This window comes from Oncorhynchus keta, chromosome 20, assembly GCF_023373465.1.
Source record: "Oncorhynchus keta strain PuntledgeMale-10-30-2019 chromosome 20, Oket_V2, whole genome shotgun sequence".
Taxonomy (NCBI): domain Eukaryota; kingdom Metazoa; phylum Chordata; class Actinopteri; order Salmoniformes; family Salmonidae; genus Oncorhynchus; species Oncorhynchus keta.
This window is the reverse complement of record NC_068440.1, coordinates 18,734,068-18,754,043: the sequence shown is the minus strand read 5'-3', so window position 1 is coordinate 18,754,043 and position 19,976 is coordinate 18,734,068. Positions and strand designations below refer to the sequence as shown.

Below are 19,976 nucleotides of genomic sequence, written 5' to 3'. Positions count from 1 at the left end.
CTTCACCCTTATGGCAGGAATTGTGGGAAATCACCTTTCCAGTCAGTCTATTTTGTGTATTACATGCTTACCACACTGCTTGCGTTCCAAAATAAATGTACACATGCATGTTATACAATCATTGCACCCACACTGCTTGCAAGCGTCTGCGTAGCCAGGCGCTAAAATACAATTTGGTTCTATTTGTGATGCTTGACTCGCTGCAAGTCCCTCCTCTCCCATCTCCTCATTGGTTTTTAGGAGTATATACCCATGTGGGTGATTGAAAGATAAACTGACGTTCACACTCTAGTCCAGTTGGTAGTGATAATGCACCTTAAAGTTGGTTGCCAGATGGCCAATAAAGTCCAAAGAAGAAGAAACCTGACGGAGGAGAGATTACTAGAAACAAACTCGGTTTACCCTTATATCTGTGGATTAATTGTCGGAGTAGAGGACCGAGTGAAATTCGGGTTAAATGCTAAATTGCCATAAATGTTTCATGCTTTTAGACCTGTCTGCAAATTAATGTAGTTTGTTCAGAGTTCGTTTTGATATTTCAACCTGCGTGTCCTGATCGTGTCTGGTTTGGGTAGACAAAATCAACATGTGCGCGAGCGGTCTGGTCAGCATGTCAGACATTCATATTGCACTGTACAGCCTAACCTATGGATGTTGCACCCATGAAATGGGTGATCAGCTTACACAGTGACACTCACAGAACACAACTGTGTAGAGTTCACACAAATATTAAGCTCTTATTAGAGAACTTTAACTGTTGGAAATCAGCTTACTATACTATAGCCTATTGTGCATATTGAACCTTCATATTGGACTGTACAACCTAAAATAGAGATTGTGCACCCATGAAATGGGCTATCAGTGACACCCAAGTATTCAGACCCCTTCACCTTTTCCACATTTTGTTACGTTACAGCCTTATTCTAAAATTGATTAAATTAAAATTGTCCCTCAATCTACACACAATACCCCATAATGACAAAGTGAAAACAGGTTTTTAGACATTTTTGCAAATGTATTTGAAATAAAAAAGATACCTTATTTACATAAGTATTCAGACCCTTTGCTATGAGACTAGAAATTAAGCTCAGGTGCATCCTGTTTCCATTCATCTTCCTTGAGATGTTTCTACAACTTAATCGGAGTCCACCTGTGGTATATTCAATCGATTGGACATTATTTGTAAAGACACACACTTGTCTACATAAGGTCTCACAGTTGTCAGAGCAAAAACCAAGCCATGAGGTTGAAGGAATGGTCTGAATAAACCAAGATTGAATTCTTTGGCCTGAATCCCAAGCGTCACATCTGGAGGAAACCACGCACCACTCATCACCTGGCCAATACCATCCCTACAGTGAAGCATGATGGTGGCAGCATCATGCTGTGGGGATGTTTTCAGCGGCAGGGACTGGGAGACACATCCAAGACAACACAGGGATGGCTTCGGAACAAGTCTCTGAATATCCTTGAGTGGCCCAACCAGAGCCCGGACTTGAGCCCATTCGAACATCTCTGGAGAGATCTGAAAATAGCTGTGCAGCGACGCTTCCCATCCAACCTGACAGAGCTTGAGAGGATCTGCAGGGAAGAATGGGAGAAACTCCCCAAATACAGGTGTGCCAAGCGTGTAGCGTCACTCCCAAGAAGACTCGAGCTTTAATCACTGCCAAAGGTGCTTCCAGAAAGTACTGAGTATATGGTCTGAATACTTATGTAAATGTGATATTGCAGTTTTATTTTTTATAAATGAGAAAACGTTTCTAAAAACCTGTTTTTATATGTAATTTATTGGTCTGAATACTTTCCGAATGCCCTATAGAATAGGCTGGATGCTTAATGTGGCTCATTTCACACTGGTTTTTAGAGTCTCACAATAAAAAGCTAAGATAATATTTTTATGAACTCTACATAGTTGTATTGTGTTCTGTGCAACATCCAGCGGTTAGAGAGTGAATTAAGCCATGCCATGGGGGATTGAGCAAGTGCAGATACTTTTTTATTATCGGCCTAATAATAAAGATGGAATTTAAACATACAAATATGTTCCTTTCATTGTGGCATGAACACAACCAGTCATGGCATTTTCATCTGATTGTCAAACAAATCACTTCAAAAAGTAGGCTACCTGTGCATGTTCGTCCACTCAAAATAATACCAGCATCCAAACTGCATGCGTACTCACGACATCTCTTACAAGACATCTCTTACAAAACATGTGGCGTTCAGTGATTGCCATTGGTGAGGCCTATATTAATTGGTGCGTCTTGCTGACAAATTGCTGAAACTGTTCCGGGTAAAACGGGATGGTCAACTGGCTAGACTGTGCTACAATGTGTATTACCATTGCCGGTAGCCTAGCCTCTCAGCCAAGGCCATTTTTAACACACGGACACACAGAATAGGTAGCCTACATTCAATATAATAAATGAGTTAAATAAAAATACGTTTTACACCCTGCTTCATGAGTTAATGCCTGGAGTCTTCACACATCCTCCGTGAGACGAAGGCAGGAATGCCGTCTCAAGGTCATGCAGGATTCTTTCAGATCGTTTAAGCAACCAAGATTAGGTTCTTAGCAGACCTCGTATTTAATTCTCTCAATATTGCTTTTTTTTGTAGTTACCTTTTCAAAGCAACTATCCCAGAGTGGTGAACTATCATGTGAGCTAAATGGATGCTTTGGCTTGATAAGCTGATTATGACTTGCTGTGCGAGTTGGGGTGAACCACAGACTATATTGGGTGAACTTTCTTTGGTCCACTGTTTGTTACTAAAAGGTTGATGAGCATTGTGAGGGTCTGTTGCTCAGATACCTCCCCATAGAGAAATGTAAACTGGTCTCAAGGGCCACAGGTGACATGGACTGCATTATTCTCAACCACTGTGTTTGTTATTATACAGTTTATATAGTCTTATTGCATGCTCAAGGGCTCTGGATCAATTGTATACCTTACCACACAAATACATTTTAGATCAAGGATCATCAACTAGATTCAGCCACGGGATGTATTTTTTTCTTGAGCGGATGGTCAGGGGGCCGGAATATAATTACAAATCATTTCTATACACAGAAATTGACCGCAATAAGCCCAAACAGATATATTTGACTAAAACATCATAATTTCAAACCTTTCTAACATGTGTATACGATCACATATACAGTATCTCTATAATGCGTAGGAATACTTGGAGCTGGTGTTTTTAGTCTTTTATGTCCCAACAATTTACAAAAATATAATTTTTAAAAAGGTGCTCTTTTTTTTGGCTCAGAACTTGGGGCGGGATATAAAATCCCCTGCAGCCCAAATTGTTCCCGCAGGCTGCCAGTTGGGGAACCCTGATTTGTATTTTCCCATGCTAGCAGTATTTACATTTTTATTTGGTAAAGTTTGCTCCTCAAGCACGGTCACTTTTATGGCCTCTCCTTAAGTGCAATCCTAAGTATTTAACAATGAGATCCACCGCCTTAAACAATGGTGTCTTCTGCGTGCGTGTGTGCCGGGTTAACCAAGTAAACCTTCCAAGTTGCATCCAACCCACTAATCGAGCAACCAACCAAAGCGTAAAGGAGCATTGAAGGAACATTTTGAGGCTACACTGGACTAGTCGGACGATCCAAACAGTAGAAGTGGGGAAAAAAACGGCTACTGCTGTGCCTTTTCTAATGGGCAGCTCTGATAATCAACTGCTAGTGCCTGCAGACACAGAGTTCAATTATTTATCTTTAGTGTAATTTTTAACAAAGTTGTGCACATGTGTCTAATACCAGACCCTCTTTGATAAGAAGAATGCTGCCAAAAAGAGGGAGGAGGAGGCAGCCGCGGCGGCGGCAGCTGCGAATGGCAGGGGTGATGGGGGCAAGGCGGAGGGAGGAGGAGCCAAGAAGAAGGGAGGAGATAAGATGTCAGTGGAGAGGGTGTACCAGAAGAAGACCCAGCTGGAGCACATCCTACTGAGGCCAGACACCTACATCGGCTCTGTGGAACCTGTCACCCAGGTGGGTTAGGTTCATCATGTCTGTAGACGTCTAGCTTGTGTTCAGGAGGGTGCAACAGAAAACAAAATTGTGCTCCAAATTTTTTGGGGTGGGTAACGTCTTCCTGTTTCACTCCTGTTTTGTGCCTACAGAAGACAAATTAGTTACAACAACATCCAGTTCTGTACCTAGCTCTAACATAGAAATCTGGTGTTGCTCTTTGTTGTTGTTGTGTAGTGAAGTATTTTGAATGTTTAATCAATAAAGGTATTTATTTCGCCCCTTTCAGCAAATGTGGGTTTTCGATGAAGACCTTGGGATGAATCTACGAGAAATCACTTATGTCCCTGGATTATACAAAATCTTTGATGAAATTCTTGGTAAGTCTATCAGGATCTTTTAAAACAGAACATACACAGGTGACAAAGTGGTCATTATGAACTAGCTAAAGCCCTCAGTTCATTTTTATTAAGCTGTGGTATTACCTTATTGGCCTCTGATGGGCCTTCCCTCAAGGTAGAATAACGGTGAACCAAAAAGCTAAATTTTACATTTATAAATATATATATATACACACACACAAAAAAAAATCTACATTTTACATTTGAATCATTTAGCACAGTGGTTCCCAAACGTTTTTTTTATTTATATGACATAGCAAAGTACACCTAAAATAAAATCTAACTCAACCAAAAAGAATTTAGTCAATTAGCAGACGCTCTTATTCATAGCGACTTACAGGAGCAATGAGGGTTAAGTGCCTTGCTCAACGGCACACACACACACACACACACACACACACACACACACACACACACACACACACACACACACACACACACACACACACACACACAGTACCAGTCAAAAGTTAGGACACATCTACTCATTCAAGGGTTTTTCTTTATTTTTACTATTTTCTACATTGTAGAATAATAGTTTTGATGTCTTCACTATGATATAAAACATATGGAATGTAGTAACCAAAAACGTGTTAAACAAATCCAAATATATTTTAGATTCTTTAAAGTAACTACTCTTTACCTTGATGACAGCTTTGCACACAATTGGCATTCTCTCAACCAGCTTCACCTGGAATGCTGGAGGTGTGTTTTGGGTCATTGTCCTGTTGAAAAACAAATGATCGTCCCAAGTTCAAATCTAATTCTATTGGTCACATGTAGCCAAATGCTTATGCTTCCAGTTCCGACAGTGCAGCAATATCTAACATGTAATCTACCAATTCCCCAACAACTACCTAATACACACAAATCTAAGAAAAGGAATTGAATAAGAATATATACATATAAATATGTTAATGAGCAATGACAGAGCGGCAAGATGCAATAGATGATATAAAATACAGTATATACATAGATGTGTGATGCAAGAAATGTAAACATTATTAAAGTGACTAGTGATCCATTTATGAAAGTGGCCAATGATTTCAAGTCTGTATGTAGGTAGCAGCCTCTCTGTGTTAGTGATGGCTGTTTGATGGCCTTGAGATTTAAGCTGTTTTTCAGTCTTTCGGTCCCAGCTTTGATGCACCTCTACTTACCTCGCCTTGTGGATGGTAGCAGCAGGAACAGACAGTGGCTCGGGTGGTGGTTGTCCTCGATGATCTTTTTGGCCTTCCTGTGACATCTGGTGCTGTAGGTGTCCTGGAAGGCAGGTATTTTGCCCCCAGTAATGCGTAGTGCAGACCGCACCACCCTCTGGAGAGCCTTGTGGTTGTGGGCGCTGCAGGCGGTGATGCAGCCTGACAGGATGCTCTGAATTGTGCATCTGTAAATGTTTGTGAGGGTTTTCGGTGACAAGCCAACTATCTTCAGCCTTCGGAGGTAGAAGAGGCGCTGTTGTGCCTTCTTCACAACACTGTCTGTGTGGGTGGACCATTTCCGTTTGTCCGTGATGTGTACGCAGCGGTACTTACCCTCTCTCCTTCTCCACTGCTGTCCCTCCAAACCAGATGGGATGGCGTATCACGGCAGAATCACCAGCAAAGCACCATCACACCACCACCTCCATGCTTCACGGTGGGAACCACACATGCGGAGGTCATCCGTTGACCTGCTCTGCGTCTCACAAAGACATAGCGGTTGGAACCAAAAATCTCACATTTGGACTCATCAGACCAAAGGACAGATTTCCACCGGTCTAATGTCCATTGCTCGTGTTTCTTGACCCAAGCAAGTCTCTTCTTCTTGCCTCCCGAGTGGCGCAGTGCCACTAGAGATTCTGGATTCGAGTCCAGGCTCTGTTGCAGCTGACCGTGCCCGGGAGACCCATGGGGCGGCGCACAATTGGCCCAGCATTGTCCGGGTTAGGGGAGGGTTTGGCCAGCAGCGATGTCCTTGTATCTTCGTATTGGGGTCCTTTAGTAGTGGTTTCTTTGCAGCAAAATTGACCATGAAGGTCTGATTCACACAGTCTCCTCTGAGCAGTTGATGTTGAGATGTGTCTGTTACTTGAACCCTGTTTTCATCTGTGCTAACATATTTGCAAAAAGGTTTTCTCATGATCAATTAGCCTTTTAAAATGATAAACTTGGATTAGCTAACACAATGTGCTATTGGAACACAGTAGTGATGGTTGCTGATAATGGGCCTATGTAGATATTCCATAAAAAAATCTGCTGTTTCCAGCTACAATAGTCATTTACAACAATAACAATGTCTACACTGTATTTCTGATCAATTTGATGTTATATTAGTGGACAAAAAAATGTATTTCAAAAACAAGAATTTCTAAGTGACCCCAAACATTTGAACGGTCGTGTATATTGTTAGTGTATATATTTTTTAAAGGAACTCCGCCCTGCTTTAAACTTACTCTCTTTGAAGTTGTAATAGTGGAATGCACAAGGTGCAATTTTGAAATTGGGTAGTGCTACAACAGTTTCTCTTGTCATGTTAGTCATTGCATACCTTAGAGAGCTATTTATAACTTTTCATAAATATCCAGATCAACTAGTCCATGTCAGCTAACGTTTTTTTAAATTTTTTTATTCCATAGATATTGTTGTAATTTTTTTGTTACTCAAATCATACACATTAGACATGGCATAATGTATAGAATTGCAAGAAAATTTGCTTTAAAACCGCAACATTTTCTCTGCACCCCATGACAAAATGTGTATCGACAAGAGGGGTGTGAACAGTTTGTCATGAACAGTGCTTGTGCCCATAGAAATAGACATGGCGCAGGGGAGCACAGGATGTTCCCCAACGCTGAAAGGGGGGCCCCCGAGTGGAAAAAGTTTAGGAACCCCTGATTTAGCAGACACTCTTTTCCAGACAGAGTTACAGTACATTCAGTAAATATATTGTTGTAGGTAGGATGGTATCGAGATGAAAACAAGCTTTTTATCTTGTTCAACAATATATCTAAAACATCTATTACATTTAATCTGTTGTGTAAAGAAGCTAGCTTGTTCCTGTGTGTTCTGTGGACAGCCTGTCCCCCCTCCTCCTTGCTCTTACTCATGTAGCCATTTGTCTGGAATGAAGAGCCGTCTGATAATCTTTTATTGGTTGTCAGTTACACACTGATTAAGACAAGGGGCAGCAGCATCCATTGCTGGTCTATGTTATGTGTTTGGCTGACTGGCACATTCAATATGGGGTACAACCAATTATTGAATTGCAAAATGTCAGGCTTGATAAATACCCTGTCTTGATACAGTATGTTTATACCAGGCACTACCTTGAGTGATCAAGCAACTGGAAATCAGTCGCATGCAATGGGAGAAGATAGGAGATTAGTTTTTTGCTCCGCACAGTGTTAATTTAGCTGTTTTATAGTGGTGATAAGGTAATGACAGCAGTCTGTCCTCGCTGTTCAAATATTCACTAGTTCCTACCACGTCTATATAATTATTGGCTAGACATAACTCGCACAGGGTCAGTCCACACATAATGTCACCTTACAACCCAAGCAAAAGCTTGAAATGAAACAGGCCAACCAAACCGTATAACCGCCAGGCGACTCGACTGAGGCTATTTGACTTTTCAATATGTTTCCAGTATGAGAGACTTGAAAGCATGTGGTTTTGGATTTTATAGGCCAGGCAACATTTAGTCTATTGATTCTCAAGTGTGTCTAAAGTTCTTGATGAAAATGTGATTATCTTCTCGATAGTCTTATCAACACAATTAAATCCCTGCAGTCTACTTCTCCTTTGAACATGTTTTTCTCTACTCCACAGTCAACGCAGCTGACAACAAACAGCGAGATAAGAGCATGTCAACCATAAAGATCTCCATTGATCCGTAAGTACACATGCACAGTAAGCAGTTGTCAATCAGTAGTCAAGTCCAGTTTGAGCCCAAAAACCCTACTGTGCACGTTGCATAGGTAGGCACAGCAGCTTCCCTCTGTTGCAGTTAGTTGTCATCTATCCATCATTGTCATAAGTTCTGTTTAACAGTCCTGTTCTATGACGGCAGAGCCGTCTGCTCCCCTTGAGGTCATGCGTAGCAGTGTTGGAAAAGTCATTTGAGCATAGCAGCTCCACCCCCCTAGAAATTGTGCAGTGGATGCTGCCTAGGTAGGCGCAGCAGCTTCTCGTCATTGGAGAACAATGGCTCCCCCAGACAAATACCATTTTGCTGTTAGAATGTAGGTCTCTCTAGACTGGCTTTTAGACTGGCTTTTCAGTGATTGATCAAATAAAATAGCGGAGTTAGTCCATGGAAATGGTTTTGGTTGACCAATAAAATAAGCCTGCAGCCCAGTAGTTCAGCTCACTAAGTAGCATTATAAATATACAGTCCCTTCAGAATGCATTCATACCCTTTAACTTATTCCACATTTTGTTATAGCCTGAATTGAAAACAAATGTCATCCATCTACCCCATAATGACAAAGTGAAAACATGTTTCATTGTTTTTAGCACATTTATTGAAAATGGATGACAGAAATATCTCATTTACATAAGTATTCACATCACACCCCTTAGTCAATACATGTTGGAATCACCTTTTGGTAGTGATGACAGCAGAGTCTTTCTGGGTGTGTCTCTAAGAGCTTTGCACACCTCAAATTGGTTGTTCAAGCTCTGTCAAATTGGAAGTCTTCTTAGATTTTCAATGATACTTAAGTCAAAACTGTAACTCTGCCACTCAGGAACATTCGCTGTCTTCTTGGTGAGCAACTCCAGTGTTTTAGGTTATTGTCCTGCTGAAAGGTGAATTCATCTCCCAGTGTCTGGTGGAAAGCCACTATGCTTGTGTTGTATTGAATTTGCCCCAAACATAACTCTTGGTATTCAGGATAATTGCTTTGCCACATTTTTTGCAGTATTACTTTAGTGTCGTGTCGTAAACAGAATGCATGTTTTGGAATATTTTTATTCTGTACACTTCTCAGTTAGGAGGCTAGTAATTGTGAAGTAAGGACAATGTGATTGATCCATCCTCAGTTTTTTCCTATCACAGCCATTAAACTCTGTAACTGCTTTAAAGTCACCATTGGCCTCATGGTGAAATCTCTTAGCAGTTTCCTTCCTCTCCGGCAACCTAGTTAATAAGGACACCTGGAGCTTTGTCATGACTTGGTGTATTGATACACCATCCAAAGTGTGATTAATAACATCACCATGCTCATAGGGATATTCAATGCTTTTTGTTTTACCAATAGGTGCCTATCTTTGCGAGGCACTGGTCTTTGTGGTTGAATCTGTGTTTGAAATTCATTGCTAGTCTGAGGGACCTAACGGATAATTGTATGTGTGGAGTACATAGATGAGGTTGTCATTCAAAAATCATGTTAAACACTATTATTACACACAGAGTCCTTGTAACTTATTATGTGACTTGTTAAGCACATTTTACTCCTGAACTTATTTAGGTTTGCCATACCAAAGGGGTTGAATCCTTATGGGCTCAAGACATGTCAGCAATTCATTTTTTTATTGATTTGTACAATAAAAAAAAAAACATATCACTTTGACATTACGGGTTATTGTTTGTAGGCCAGTGACTAAACTCTACATTTAATACATTTTAAATTCGGGCTGTAACACGACCAAATGTGGAAAAAGTCAAGGAGTGTGAATATTTTCTGAAGGCACTATCAAGGCATGCGGATTTTTCTGTGGGAGAATGTATTTGAAAAATGCGGAGCATCCATTTTGTTTAAGTGATCTGCCCACTGTGATGTCTGTGTGTGTGTGTGTTTTAAAGCCAGCATTGTGCATGGTTCTGCAGGGTATTTAGCCGTACGTTGATCTGTGGCACAGTGTTAGCTAGCAGCAGGGGGTTGTGGTGGAGGCTGATAGATTTCTGGGGCGAGAGAGGTCTTAATGAACAGTCGGCTCTGCAATTCAGGGAGCTCGTTTAACATGCTGTTCACCTACGGCACGACATCCACAGCAATCTGCACACACAGCAGACTGCTGAACGTCAGAGTGTCCTTCAGAGAGCTTCCCTGTCTCCTCCCTGTGAGGCCAGGCCTGTCTGCATGTCTCTCTCTGCCACCCTGTCCTTTCATATCTCTCTGTGCTTTCTTCTCCTCTGTTGCTCTCAAGGGCTGGAATTTATAATGCTTTTATATGAATGTTGGAGCCCCGTTCCAGAGCTTAAATCATCACACGTTGGGCTTATTTAATTTTGCTGTGTTGCTCTACAGTGTGTTTAAAATCACAGTCCTAAATCCACTGGTTTGGCAAATGGGGATTGGTTGCAGTATTGTTAAATGTTGATGTTTACATGCCAGAAAGGTCTGGCTAGATTTATGATTATTGAACTAAATATAATTTTACATCTTAATCTCATTTTATTTTTTAACTTTGTTTTACCAATATGTTATTTATGATCTTAATGTAAAGGTTAGTACAGCTGATTCTGGCTGTCCTGTGAAGTTCTTTCACCTCTTTGTTTGTTTGTTCCTACGTTCATTGTCCCCTTCCTTCAGTGAGTCCAACACCATCACCATCTGGAACAATGGTAAAGGCATCCCCGTGGTGGAACACAAAGATGAGAAGATGTACGTTCCCGCTCTCATCTTCGGACACCTCCTCACCTCCAGTAACTACGACGACGAGCAGAAGAAAGTCACAGGTGGGAAAAATCACTCTGAAAACGAGAATCTAATTAATTTATTAATCATTCTTTGTCCCTTTATGTAATAACATTTCATATGGTTTCGATAAAGCTTTAGACAGAACGTCTAACCTGAAATGTTTAGCTACTGAATAGCTGAATAGTTTTGTAGTTCCCCTTGCAGTGCTTAGTACCACTACACTGGAATTAGTGAATGACTATAGGTCAATCTCTCCACGGATGAAAGCACGTCTCCCTTCTGTTTTCCTCCTAGGTGGAAGGAATGGGTACGGTGCTAAACTCTGCAACATCTTCAGCACAAAGTTCACAGTGGAAACCGCCTGCAAGGAGTACAAACACAGCTTCAAACAGGTACAGACAACGAGAAAGCACAGCGTGATTGCGATCTGTTGTTTAGTCAACCTTGAACAGAGACTTCTTCAAACAGCTAAGCACCAGTGGTTGTTTTGTAGGAGTACAGTATGTGACGTGTAAACATGTGAGGGGGTGAGTATGAGTTGATTCTCACTGTCAGGTGTGGTCTCACAGGATTCTACGTTGATATTGTAGGATTCTACATAGTTTTGGGGGATTTCTGTAGTTTCTCATAAACCAGATGTTTTTTTTGGTTTGTCCAACAATTGTCACTTTCAGTGAAATGACTCGGCAAAACAGTGATAGTTTGTTCAATCAGTGCACAAGGCTTTTTAATGAACTCTTATCTTTGCTGGAGTTTCACAATACAACCTCATGATTCATTCTAGTTTCCTTAACATGTGAAGAATGTAGTACATTTCATGACAATCTCTCTCCCCCTTTTCTCCCTCTCCCTAGACTTGGCAGAACAACATGGGGAAGACGAGCGACTCCAAGATCAAGTTCTTTGACGGGGACGACTTCACGTGCGTGACCTTCCAGCCGGACCTGTCCAAGTTCAAGATGGAGAAGCTGGACAAGGACATAGTGGCTCTGCTCACCAAGAGGGCTTACGACATCGCTGGGTCCTGCAAGGGCGTCAAAGTCATGCTCAACGGGAAGAAACTCCCTGTAAGCCCCCCCCCCCCATTTAACCACACATAGTAAGATGGGCTGTGCCATATACACAGAATAAATGCTGTACATGATGTGCCAAGTCTTGGAAGACCCTGGGCGAAACATTTTGAAATGAAATAAAACGGCCAATTTCACTACACCTGTTTCAATACAGTGTCATTTGCTAATAACTTTTCCAGAACCGGAGCCACAATCCAGACCCGTTTTAGGCTCTTCTCACCTGTCCTTTCCCTCTCCTCCCAGGTGACAGGGTTCCGCAGCTATGTGGACCTGTACGTGAAGGACAAGCTAGACGAGGTGGGCGTGGCCTTGAAGGTGGTCAACGAGTCAGTCAACGAGCGCTGGGAGGTCTGTCTCACCATGAGTGAGAAGGGATTCCAACAGATCAGCTTTGTCAACAGTATCGCCACCACCAAGGTAACATCCCCTCAGGGAATTACGTTGTTAAGACAGTCTGTTATATTACCAGAACTATATCCTTTGATTTGGAAAACTACGACTTGACCAGTCTAGGAATAATGGACAGAAATGAAGTGCATTTTGCTTGTGTAAATATACTGGGACGCGTGTTCATTTGGATGCTATTCACATGTTGTTGTATGACGTGAATCATTTTCAACCACATCAGACATGTTTTATGTACTACACTGCTTGTTTTATGTACTACACTGCTTGTTTTATGTACTACACTGCTTGTTTTATGTACTACACTGCTTGTTTTATGTACTACACTGCTTGTTTTATGTACTACACTGCTTGTTTTGTGTCATTCAGGGTGGCAGACACATTGATTACGTGGTGGACCAGATCGTAGCCAAGCTGATAGAGGTGGTGAAGAAGAAGAACAAAGCTGGTGTCTCAGTCAAACCCTTCCAGGTTATTTATTACCATCTTATTAATGTTATTACTATGGTGTTACTACAATAGTGTTACTAGTAATTCCATTGTTAGTGAACTGGGATAAGAGCAACTTAATGTAACGTTCAGCTACCATCTTAGTGCTTTACTTTTGTCTGACTCAGGTGAAGAACCACATCTGGGTGTTTGTGAATGCGTTGATCGAGAACCCGACCTTTGACTCCCAGACCAAGGAGAACATGACCCTCCAGACCAAGAGCTTTGGTTCTAAGTGTCCTCTGTCAGAGAAGTTCATCAGAGCAGTAAGGAGATTCTTCTTCATAAATGGCTGTTCTTTACTACAATTAAATATCACTACCTCCTAAGTGTATACATGTGATGTTGGGCCTTCACTCTTCACATACACTGTTTCCTCACAGAGAAAGTCAAGTTATTTACAGTGAATTGGTATCATATGATCTCTAAAATCAGTTCCAGGTCCTTTCTTGTGTTCTCTGTTCACCTGGAATATTAAACAATGATATATCATATTAAATTCTTTATTTTGTCTGCAGGCGACCAACTGTGGCATCGTGGAGAGTATCCTGAACTGGGTGAAGTTCAAGGCCCAGACACAACTCAACAAGAAGTGTTCTTCAGTGAAGTACAGCAAGATTAAAGGCATCCCCAAGCTTGACGACGCCAACGATGCTGGTAAGACAACCACAACTACACTGCTCTGTGTGCATAAGCCCTACGATGTTCCTAATCTACTTATCCACCAAGAGGGCCTCTTTTACCAATGTTTATATTGAAACTAGTTGAAGACTTTAAATTAGGATGGGGGAACAGAGCTAGGTTGTTGGGCCCACCCCTTTTTATAAAAAATGAGGGGAACACTAAATTGTTTAAACACACACTGAACTGCACGTCTTACCTCCGTCTTCACCCCCAGGTGGTAAACACTCGTCAGAATGCACTCTGATCCTGACTGAGGGAGACTCGGCCAAGTCCTTGGCCGTCTCCGGCCTTGGTGTCATTGGGCGAGATCGCTATGGTGTCTTCCCACTACGAGGAAAAATTCTGAACGTACGAGAGGCCACACACAAACAGGTTAGTGTCTAAAGAGTGGTTAGATTCGGCTGGGATTGTGCATTAGTGATTATAATCGAGATGATTAATGTCTCGAGCGTACACCAAAATTATAAGTAATCTTGTAAACAAATAAATACTCAAGGTATTTATGTAGATCGTTTCCCAAAAGTGGCGTAAGGACCGTTCCGATCAACAGAATTATTTGATTAAGATCAGCTGAAGCTAAACTCTTTTGGGTTGAGTCCACCAGAGCCAAGGTGGCCCACCCTGCCTTAGTCAGGTAGGGGAAACACTGACACCTCCATGTTTCTCTTTCCCACCAGATCATGGAGAACGCAGAGATCAACAACATCATCAAGATCGTGGGTCTGCAGTACAAGAAGAGCTACGAGGACCCAGAGTCTCTGAGATCCCTACGCTACGGCAAGATCATGATCATGACCGATCAGGTTCTAACATTTAATCAATCCCACCAACGCCCGACGTCTACAATTGACCCATGTCTTGCAATTATCATCATAATCAATAATTGTAATAACTATGAGCGTAAAGCATCTTTCATACATTATCCATGCTCTTAAGGTTAATCTGAAATGGTGTGCTATTCCCTATGTAGTATGGTGTAGTGCTCCAAAAGTAGTGCACTCCATATGGAGTAGGGTATCATTTTGGATGTACCCTTGGGTCATAACAATCCATCCTAATAGAATGTTTCTTTGTGTTGATGATCTGCTGACAGGATCAGGATGGCTCCCATATCAAGGGTTTGCTCATCAATTTCTTCCATCACAACTGGCCATCCCTGCTCAAACACACCTTCCTGGAGGAGTTCATCACGCCCATCGTCAAAGTAAGACTCTGTACAGCTGGTCCCAATTTCCTCCCTGCCACTTCCCCTTGGCCCGAACTCTTCGCTGTTTGCAAATCTACACCGGCTGAAACCTCCATCATAGGACTACATGACACAGTCGTGACTGCAGATGTTTGAAGTCAGTTGCCATAAGAGGACAATGTTTTAAAGCTCTCAACCATGGTTGTAATGCTGCTTTTAACTCTTTCCTGCAGGTGAACAAGAATAAACAGGAGCATGCTTTCTACAGCATTCCAGAGTTTGACGAATGGAAGAAACAGACGGTCAACTTTAAAACCTGGCATATAAAGTACTACAAAGGTTTGTTCATCACATGTGGATCATCCTCCAAACTAACCATTATTGTTAACCAAGCTATTCTGTTTCACACTACCGAGGCAATTCGAGCCAAACTCTTCTGTGCTGGCCTGAATATACGTCCACCATAGTTGCTGGACCATGTTGAACATATCTGAGCCAGCTCAGTACAGTTTGGGTTGGCATGATGGTGTGAAAAAGGTTTGAGTGTTTATTTGTGTTCCAGGTTTGGGTACCAGCACAAGCAAGGAGGCCAAGGAGTACTTTGCAGACATGGAGAAACACCGGATCATGTTTAGATACGCCGGGACAGAGGACGACGCTGCCATCACACTGGTGGGTTTACCATGGACACCACTCTCTCCTTTTTCCCTCTCATGGTCTTTCAATAGTTTCTCATTAAATATCCAGGAAATAGATAGAAAAGTTAGAAAATAAATTCAAAAAATGGCTCGACGAATGTATTCATCAAGCTAGTTTTGCTGTCGCACAAAATGTATTACCCGTCATTCTATCAACTCACACAAGATGTTTTTGGACTTTATTTGTCTGTGCTCTGCTTGGGAAATCCTTGTCAAATGGAGGGGGGACTGACAGTGATGTCCTTTGACTGACACTAACAGTGATCTATCCATTGCTGCCTGTCTCTAGGCGTTCAGTAAGAAGAAGACTGACGACAGGAAGGAGTGGCTCACCAACTTCATGGAGGACAGGAGACAGAGGAGGATGCACGGCCTGCCAGAGGTGGGTGGGGCTGACTGTGTGACCGACTGTGTAGAAACCTGGGTCTCCTGCATGCCAGAAGACTGTTAGCCCACCTTGCTTAAGGAAAAGATTTGCCCATTTTTAATATTATATCATATTTGTGCATCTCTGAGTGATATTCGGTCAATTCCCAGGGTCATTTCATGTTTTCATGTGTATCTGTGCCATTCACCATTTAAGCAGGCTGAAATACAGCCGCTATAACACGTTTTGCATACCTCCTATAGAGTAAATCTCCAGGTCTCACGAGTGTGCTAGGTTCCATCTGCGCTGTGAGAGACTGTCCAGATCATTCACATCAGGGCAGATGAAGGAAAGGAGGCGTGGAGAGGAAGCAACAGACTATTGAGAAGCACCCTGTGAGAGACTGTTGGATATTGGAGTTTGATGAAAGGAAGAGGACGTAGACTTTTTTAGATCTGTCTGTTTGTCTGTCAAACAATCATCTCTTCACCATGGGAGTTACTTGGACCATGATGTGTCACAGCTTGTTTTAAAGTCTTCTAGCTGGCTCCTTTGATTCACAAGCATCTGGTGATTTCTGCTGTCAGTGTTTCTCACATATCCTAAGCATTGAAATGGAAATATTCCCCCAAAACACGCCAATCAGCCTAGTTATGTTGTTGACGTTTAGTAAAATGACTCTTTACTGTTTATCACTGATGTAAAGTAGCAGCTGCTTTCCCCATGTGAATCCCATCATAGCCAGGTCTGACACTGATAACATCACAGCTCCGTTCATTTCTCTCTCATCCTACACCAGTACCTGTACGGAACACCGTTTTGTAATTGACTCTGTTGCTGTCGGTCGCTGATGCAAAGTAGACACCGCTCTCCCATGTGGTACTGATAGACCATAACAACATCACAGCCCTGATTTCAAGTCCTTAATCTCTTTTATCATCCCCACTCAGCAATACCTGTACGGCACGCAGGCGAAACACCTGTCCTACAACGACTTCATCAACAAAGAACTCATCCTCTTCTCCAACTCTGACAACGAGAGATCCATCCCATCCTTAGTGGACGGTAGGTATGCAGCGATGCACTAGACTAGCTATCTCCCTGGACGTTCGTTCTGTCTTTCTAGCTTTTGTTGTGTTTGTTGTCAAATGGCGTTTGAAGTTTAAGGGATCTGAAATGCCTGGAAACTTGTCATTAACAGAATGTTTCACTGTCCTCTGGATGCTCTGTTTATGTGTGTGATGTGGTCTCCTTTTGATGATGGCGTGTAGAATTATTTGTTTATTTCAATCCCCATTAGCTGTTTTGGTGCAACACCCACTCCTCCTGCGGTCCACTTGTGATCCCCTTTTGAAGACGTGTGTGTGTGTGTGTGTGTGTGTGTGTGTGTGTGTGTGTGTGTGTGTGTGTGTGTGTGTGTGGGTGTGGGTGGGTGGGTGGGTGGGTGGGTGGGTGGGTGGGGTCCCCTTTTTGATGATATTTTGTGTGCAGGTCTGAAGCCAGGTCAGAGAAAGGTACTCTTCACCTGTATGAAGAGGAATGATAAGAGGGAGGTGAAGGTGGCTCAGCTGGCTGGTTCAGTGGCAGAGATGTCTGCCTACCATCATGGAGAGGTTCTACACTCTTACACAGCTATAGGAATTATACTTACACAGCTATAGGAAATATACTTACACAGCTATAGGAAATATACTTACACAGCTATAGGAAATATACTTACACAGCTATAGGACATATACTTACACAGCTATAGGAATTATACTTACACAGCTATAGGAATTATACTTACACAGCTATAGGAATTATACTTACACAGCTATAGGACATATACTTACACAGCTATAGGAATTATACTTACACAGCTATAGGAATTATACTTACACAGCTATAGGACATATACTTACACAGCTATAGGAAATATACTTACACAGCTATAGGAATTATACTTACACAGCTATAGGAATTATACTTACACAGCTATAGGACATATACTTACACAGCTATAGGACATATACTTACACAGCTATAGGAATTATACTTACACAGCTATAGGAATTATACTTACACAGCTATAGGAATTATACTTACACAGCTATAGGAAATATACTTACACAGCTATAGGACATATACTTACACAGCTATAGGAAATATACTTACACAGCTATAGGACATATACTTACACAGCTATAGGAATTATACTTACACAGCTATAGGAATTATACTTACACAGCTATAGGAATTATACTTACACAGCTATAGGAAATATACTTACACAGCTATAGGAAATATACTTACACAGCTATAGGACATATACTTACACAGCTATAGGACATATACTTACACAGCTATAGGAATTATACTTACACAGCTATAGGACATATACTTACACAGCTATAGGAATTATACTTACACAGCTATAGGACATATACTTACACAGCTATAGGACATATACTTACACAGCTATAGGACATATACTTACACAGCTATAGGAAATATACTTACACAGCTATAGGACATATACTTACACAGCTATAGGAATTATACTTACACAGCTATAGGAATTATACTTACACAGCTATAGGACATATACTTACACAGCTATAGGACATATACTTACACAGCTATAGGACATATACTTACACAGCTATAGGAAATATACTTACACAGCTATAGGACATATACTTACACAGCTATAGGAATTATACTTACACAGCTATAGGACATATACTTACACAGCTATAGGACATATACTTACACAGCTATAGGACATATACTTACACAGCTATAGGAAATATACTTACACAGCTATAGGACATATACTTACACAGCTATAGGAATTATACTTACACAGCTATAGGACATATACTTACACAGCTATAGGAATTATACTTACACAGCTATAGGAATTATACTTACACAGCTATAGGAATTATACTTACACAGCTATAGGAAATATACTTACACAGCTATAGGACATATACTTACACAGCTATAGGAAATATACTTACACAGCTATAGGACATATACTTACACAGCTATAGGAATTATACTTACACAGCTATAGGAATTATACTTACACAGCTATAGGAATTATACTTACACAGCTATAGGAAATATACTTACACAGCTATAGGACATATACTTACACAGCTATAGGAAATATACTTACACAGCTATAGGACATATACTTACACAGCTATAGGAATTATACTTACACAGCTATAGGAATTATACTTACACAGCTATAGGAATTATACTTACACAGCTATAGGACATATACTTACACAGCTATAGGAATTATACTTACACAGCTATAGGACATATACTTACACAGCTATAGGAATTATACTTACACAGCTATAGGACATATACTTACACAGCTATAGGAATTATACTTACACAGCTATAGGACATATACTTACACAGCTATAGGAATTATACTTACACAGCTATAGGACATATACTTACACAGCTATAGGAATTATACTTACACAGCTATAGGACATATACTTACACAGCTATAGGAATTATACTTACACAGCTATAGGAATTATACTTACACAGCTATAGGAATTATACTTACACAGCTATAGGAATTATACTTACACAGCTATAGGACATATACTTACACAGCTATAGGAATTATACTTACACAGCTATAGGAATTATACTTACACAGCTATAGGAATTATACTTACACAGCTATAGGACATATACTTACACAGCTATAGGAAATATACTTACACAGCTATAGGACATATACTTACACAGCTATAGGAATTATACTTACACAGCTATAGGAATTATACTTACACAGCTATAGGAATTATACTTACACAGCTATAGGAAATATACTTACACAGCTATAGGACATATACTTACACAGCTATAGGAAATATACTTACACAGCTATAGGACATATACTTACACAGCTATAGGAATTATACTTACACAGCTATAGGAATTATACTTACACAGCTATAGGAATTATACTTACACAGCTATAGGAAATATACTTACACAGCTATAGGACATATACTTACACAGCTATAGGAAATATACTTACACA

At 40.9% G+C, this 19,976-nt stretch overlaps 1 protein-coding gene across 5 annotated transcripts in view; it reads left to right on the top strand.

The window, feature by feature from the left end:
- The window catches only part of LOC118377222 (DNA topoisomerase 2-beta-like), a 35,892-nt gene that overhangs the window by 1,444 nt on the left and 14,472 nt on the right, over positions 1-19,976 (top strand). For 4 of the 5 annotated variants that reach the window (XM_052472214.1, XM_052472213.1, XM_052472211.1 and 1 more), the window contains exons 2-19: positions 3,773-4,000; positions 4,269-4,359; positions 8,190-8,253; positions 10,898-11,043; positions 11,300-11,397; positions 11,860-12,072; positions 12,322-12,495; positions 12,853-12,954; positions 13,101-13,238; positions 13,491-13,629; positions 13,871-14,028; positions 14,334-14,459; positions 14,750-14,860; positions 15,076-15,181; positions 15,405-15,514; positions 15,830-15,922; positions 16,858-16,972; positions 17,399-17,520. In XM_052472214.1, coding sequence (XP_052328174.1) covers positions 3,773-4,000; positions 4,269-4,359; positions 8,190-8,253; positions 10,898-11,043; positions 11,300-11,397; positions 11,860-12,072; positions 12,322-12,495; positions 12,853-12,954; positions 13,101-13,238; positions 13,491-13,629; positions 13,871-14,028; positions 14,334-14,459; positions 14,750-14,860; positions 15,076-15,181; positions 15,405-15,514; positions 15,830-15,922; positions 16,858-16,972; positions 17,399-17,520 — 2,334 coding nt within the window. The remainder of the gene's footprint in view (positions 1-3,772; positions 4,001-4,268; positions 4,360-8,189; positions 8,254-10,897; positions 11,044-11,299; positions 11,398-11,859; positions 12,073-12,321; positions 12,496-12,852; positions 12,955-13,100; positions 13,239-13,490; positions 13,630-13,870; positions 14,029-14,333; positions 14,460-14,749; positions 14,861-15,075; positions 15,182-15,404; positions 15,515-15,829; positions 15,923-16,857; positions 16,973-17,398; positions 17,521-19,976) is intronic. The other variant, XM_052472212.1, reaches the window with a different exon arrangement.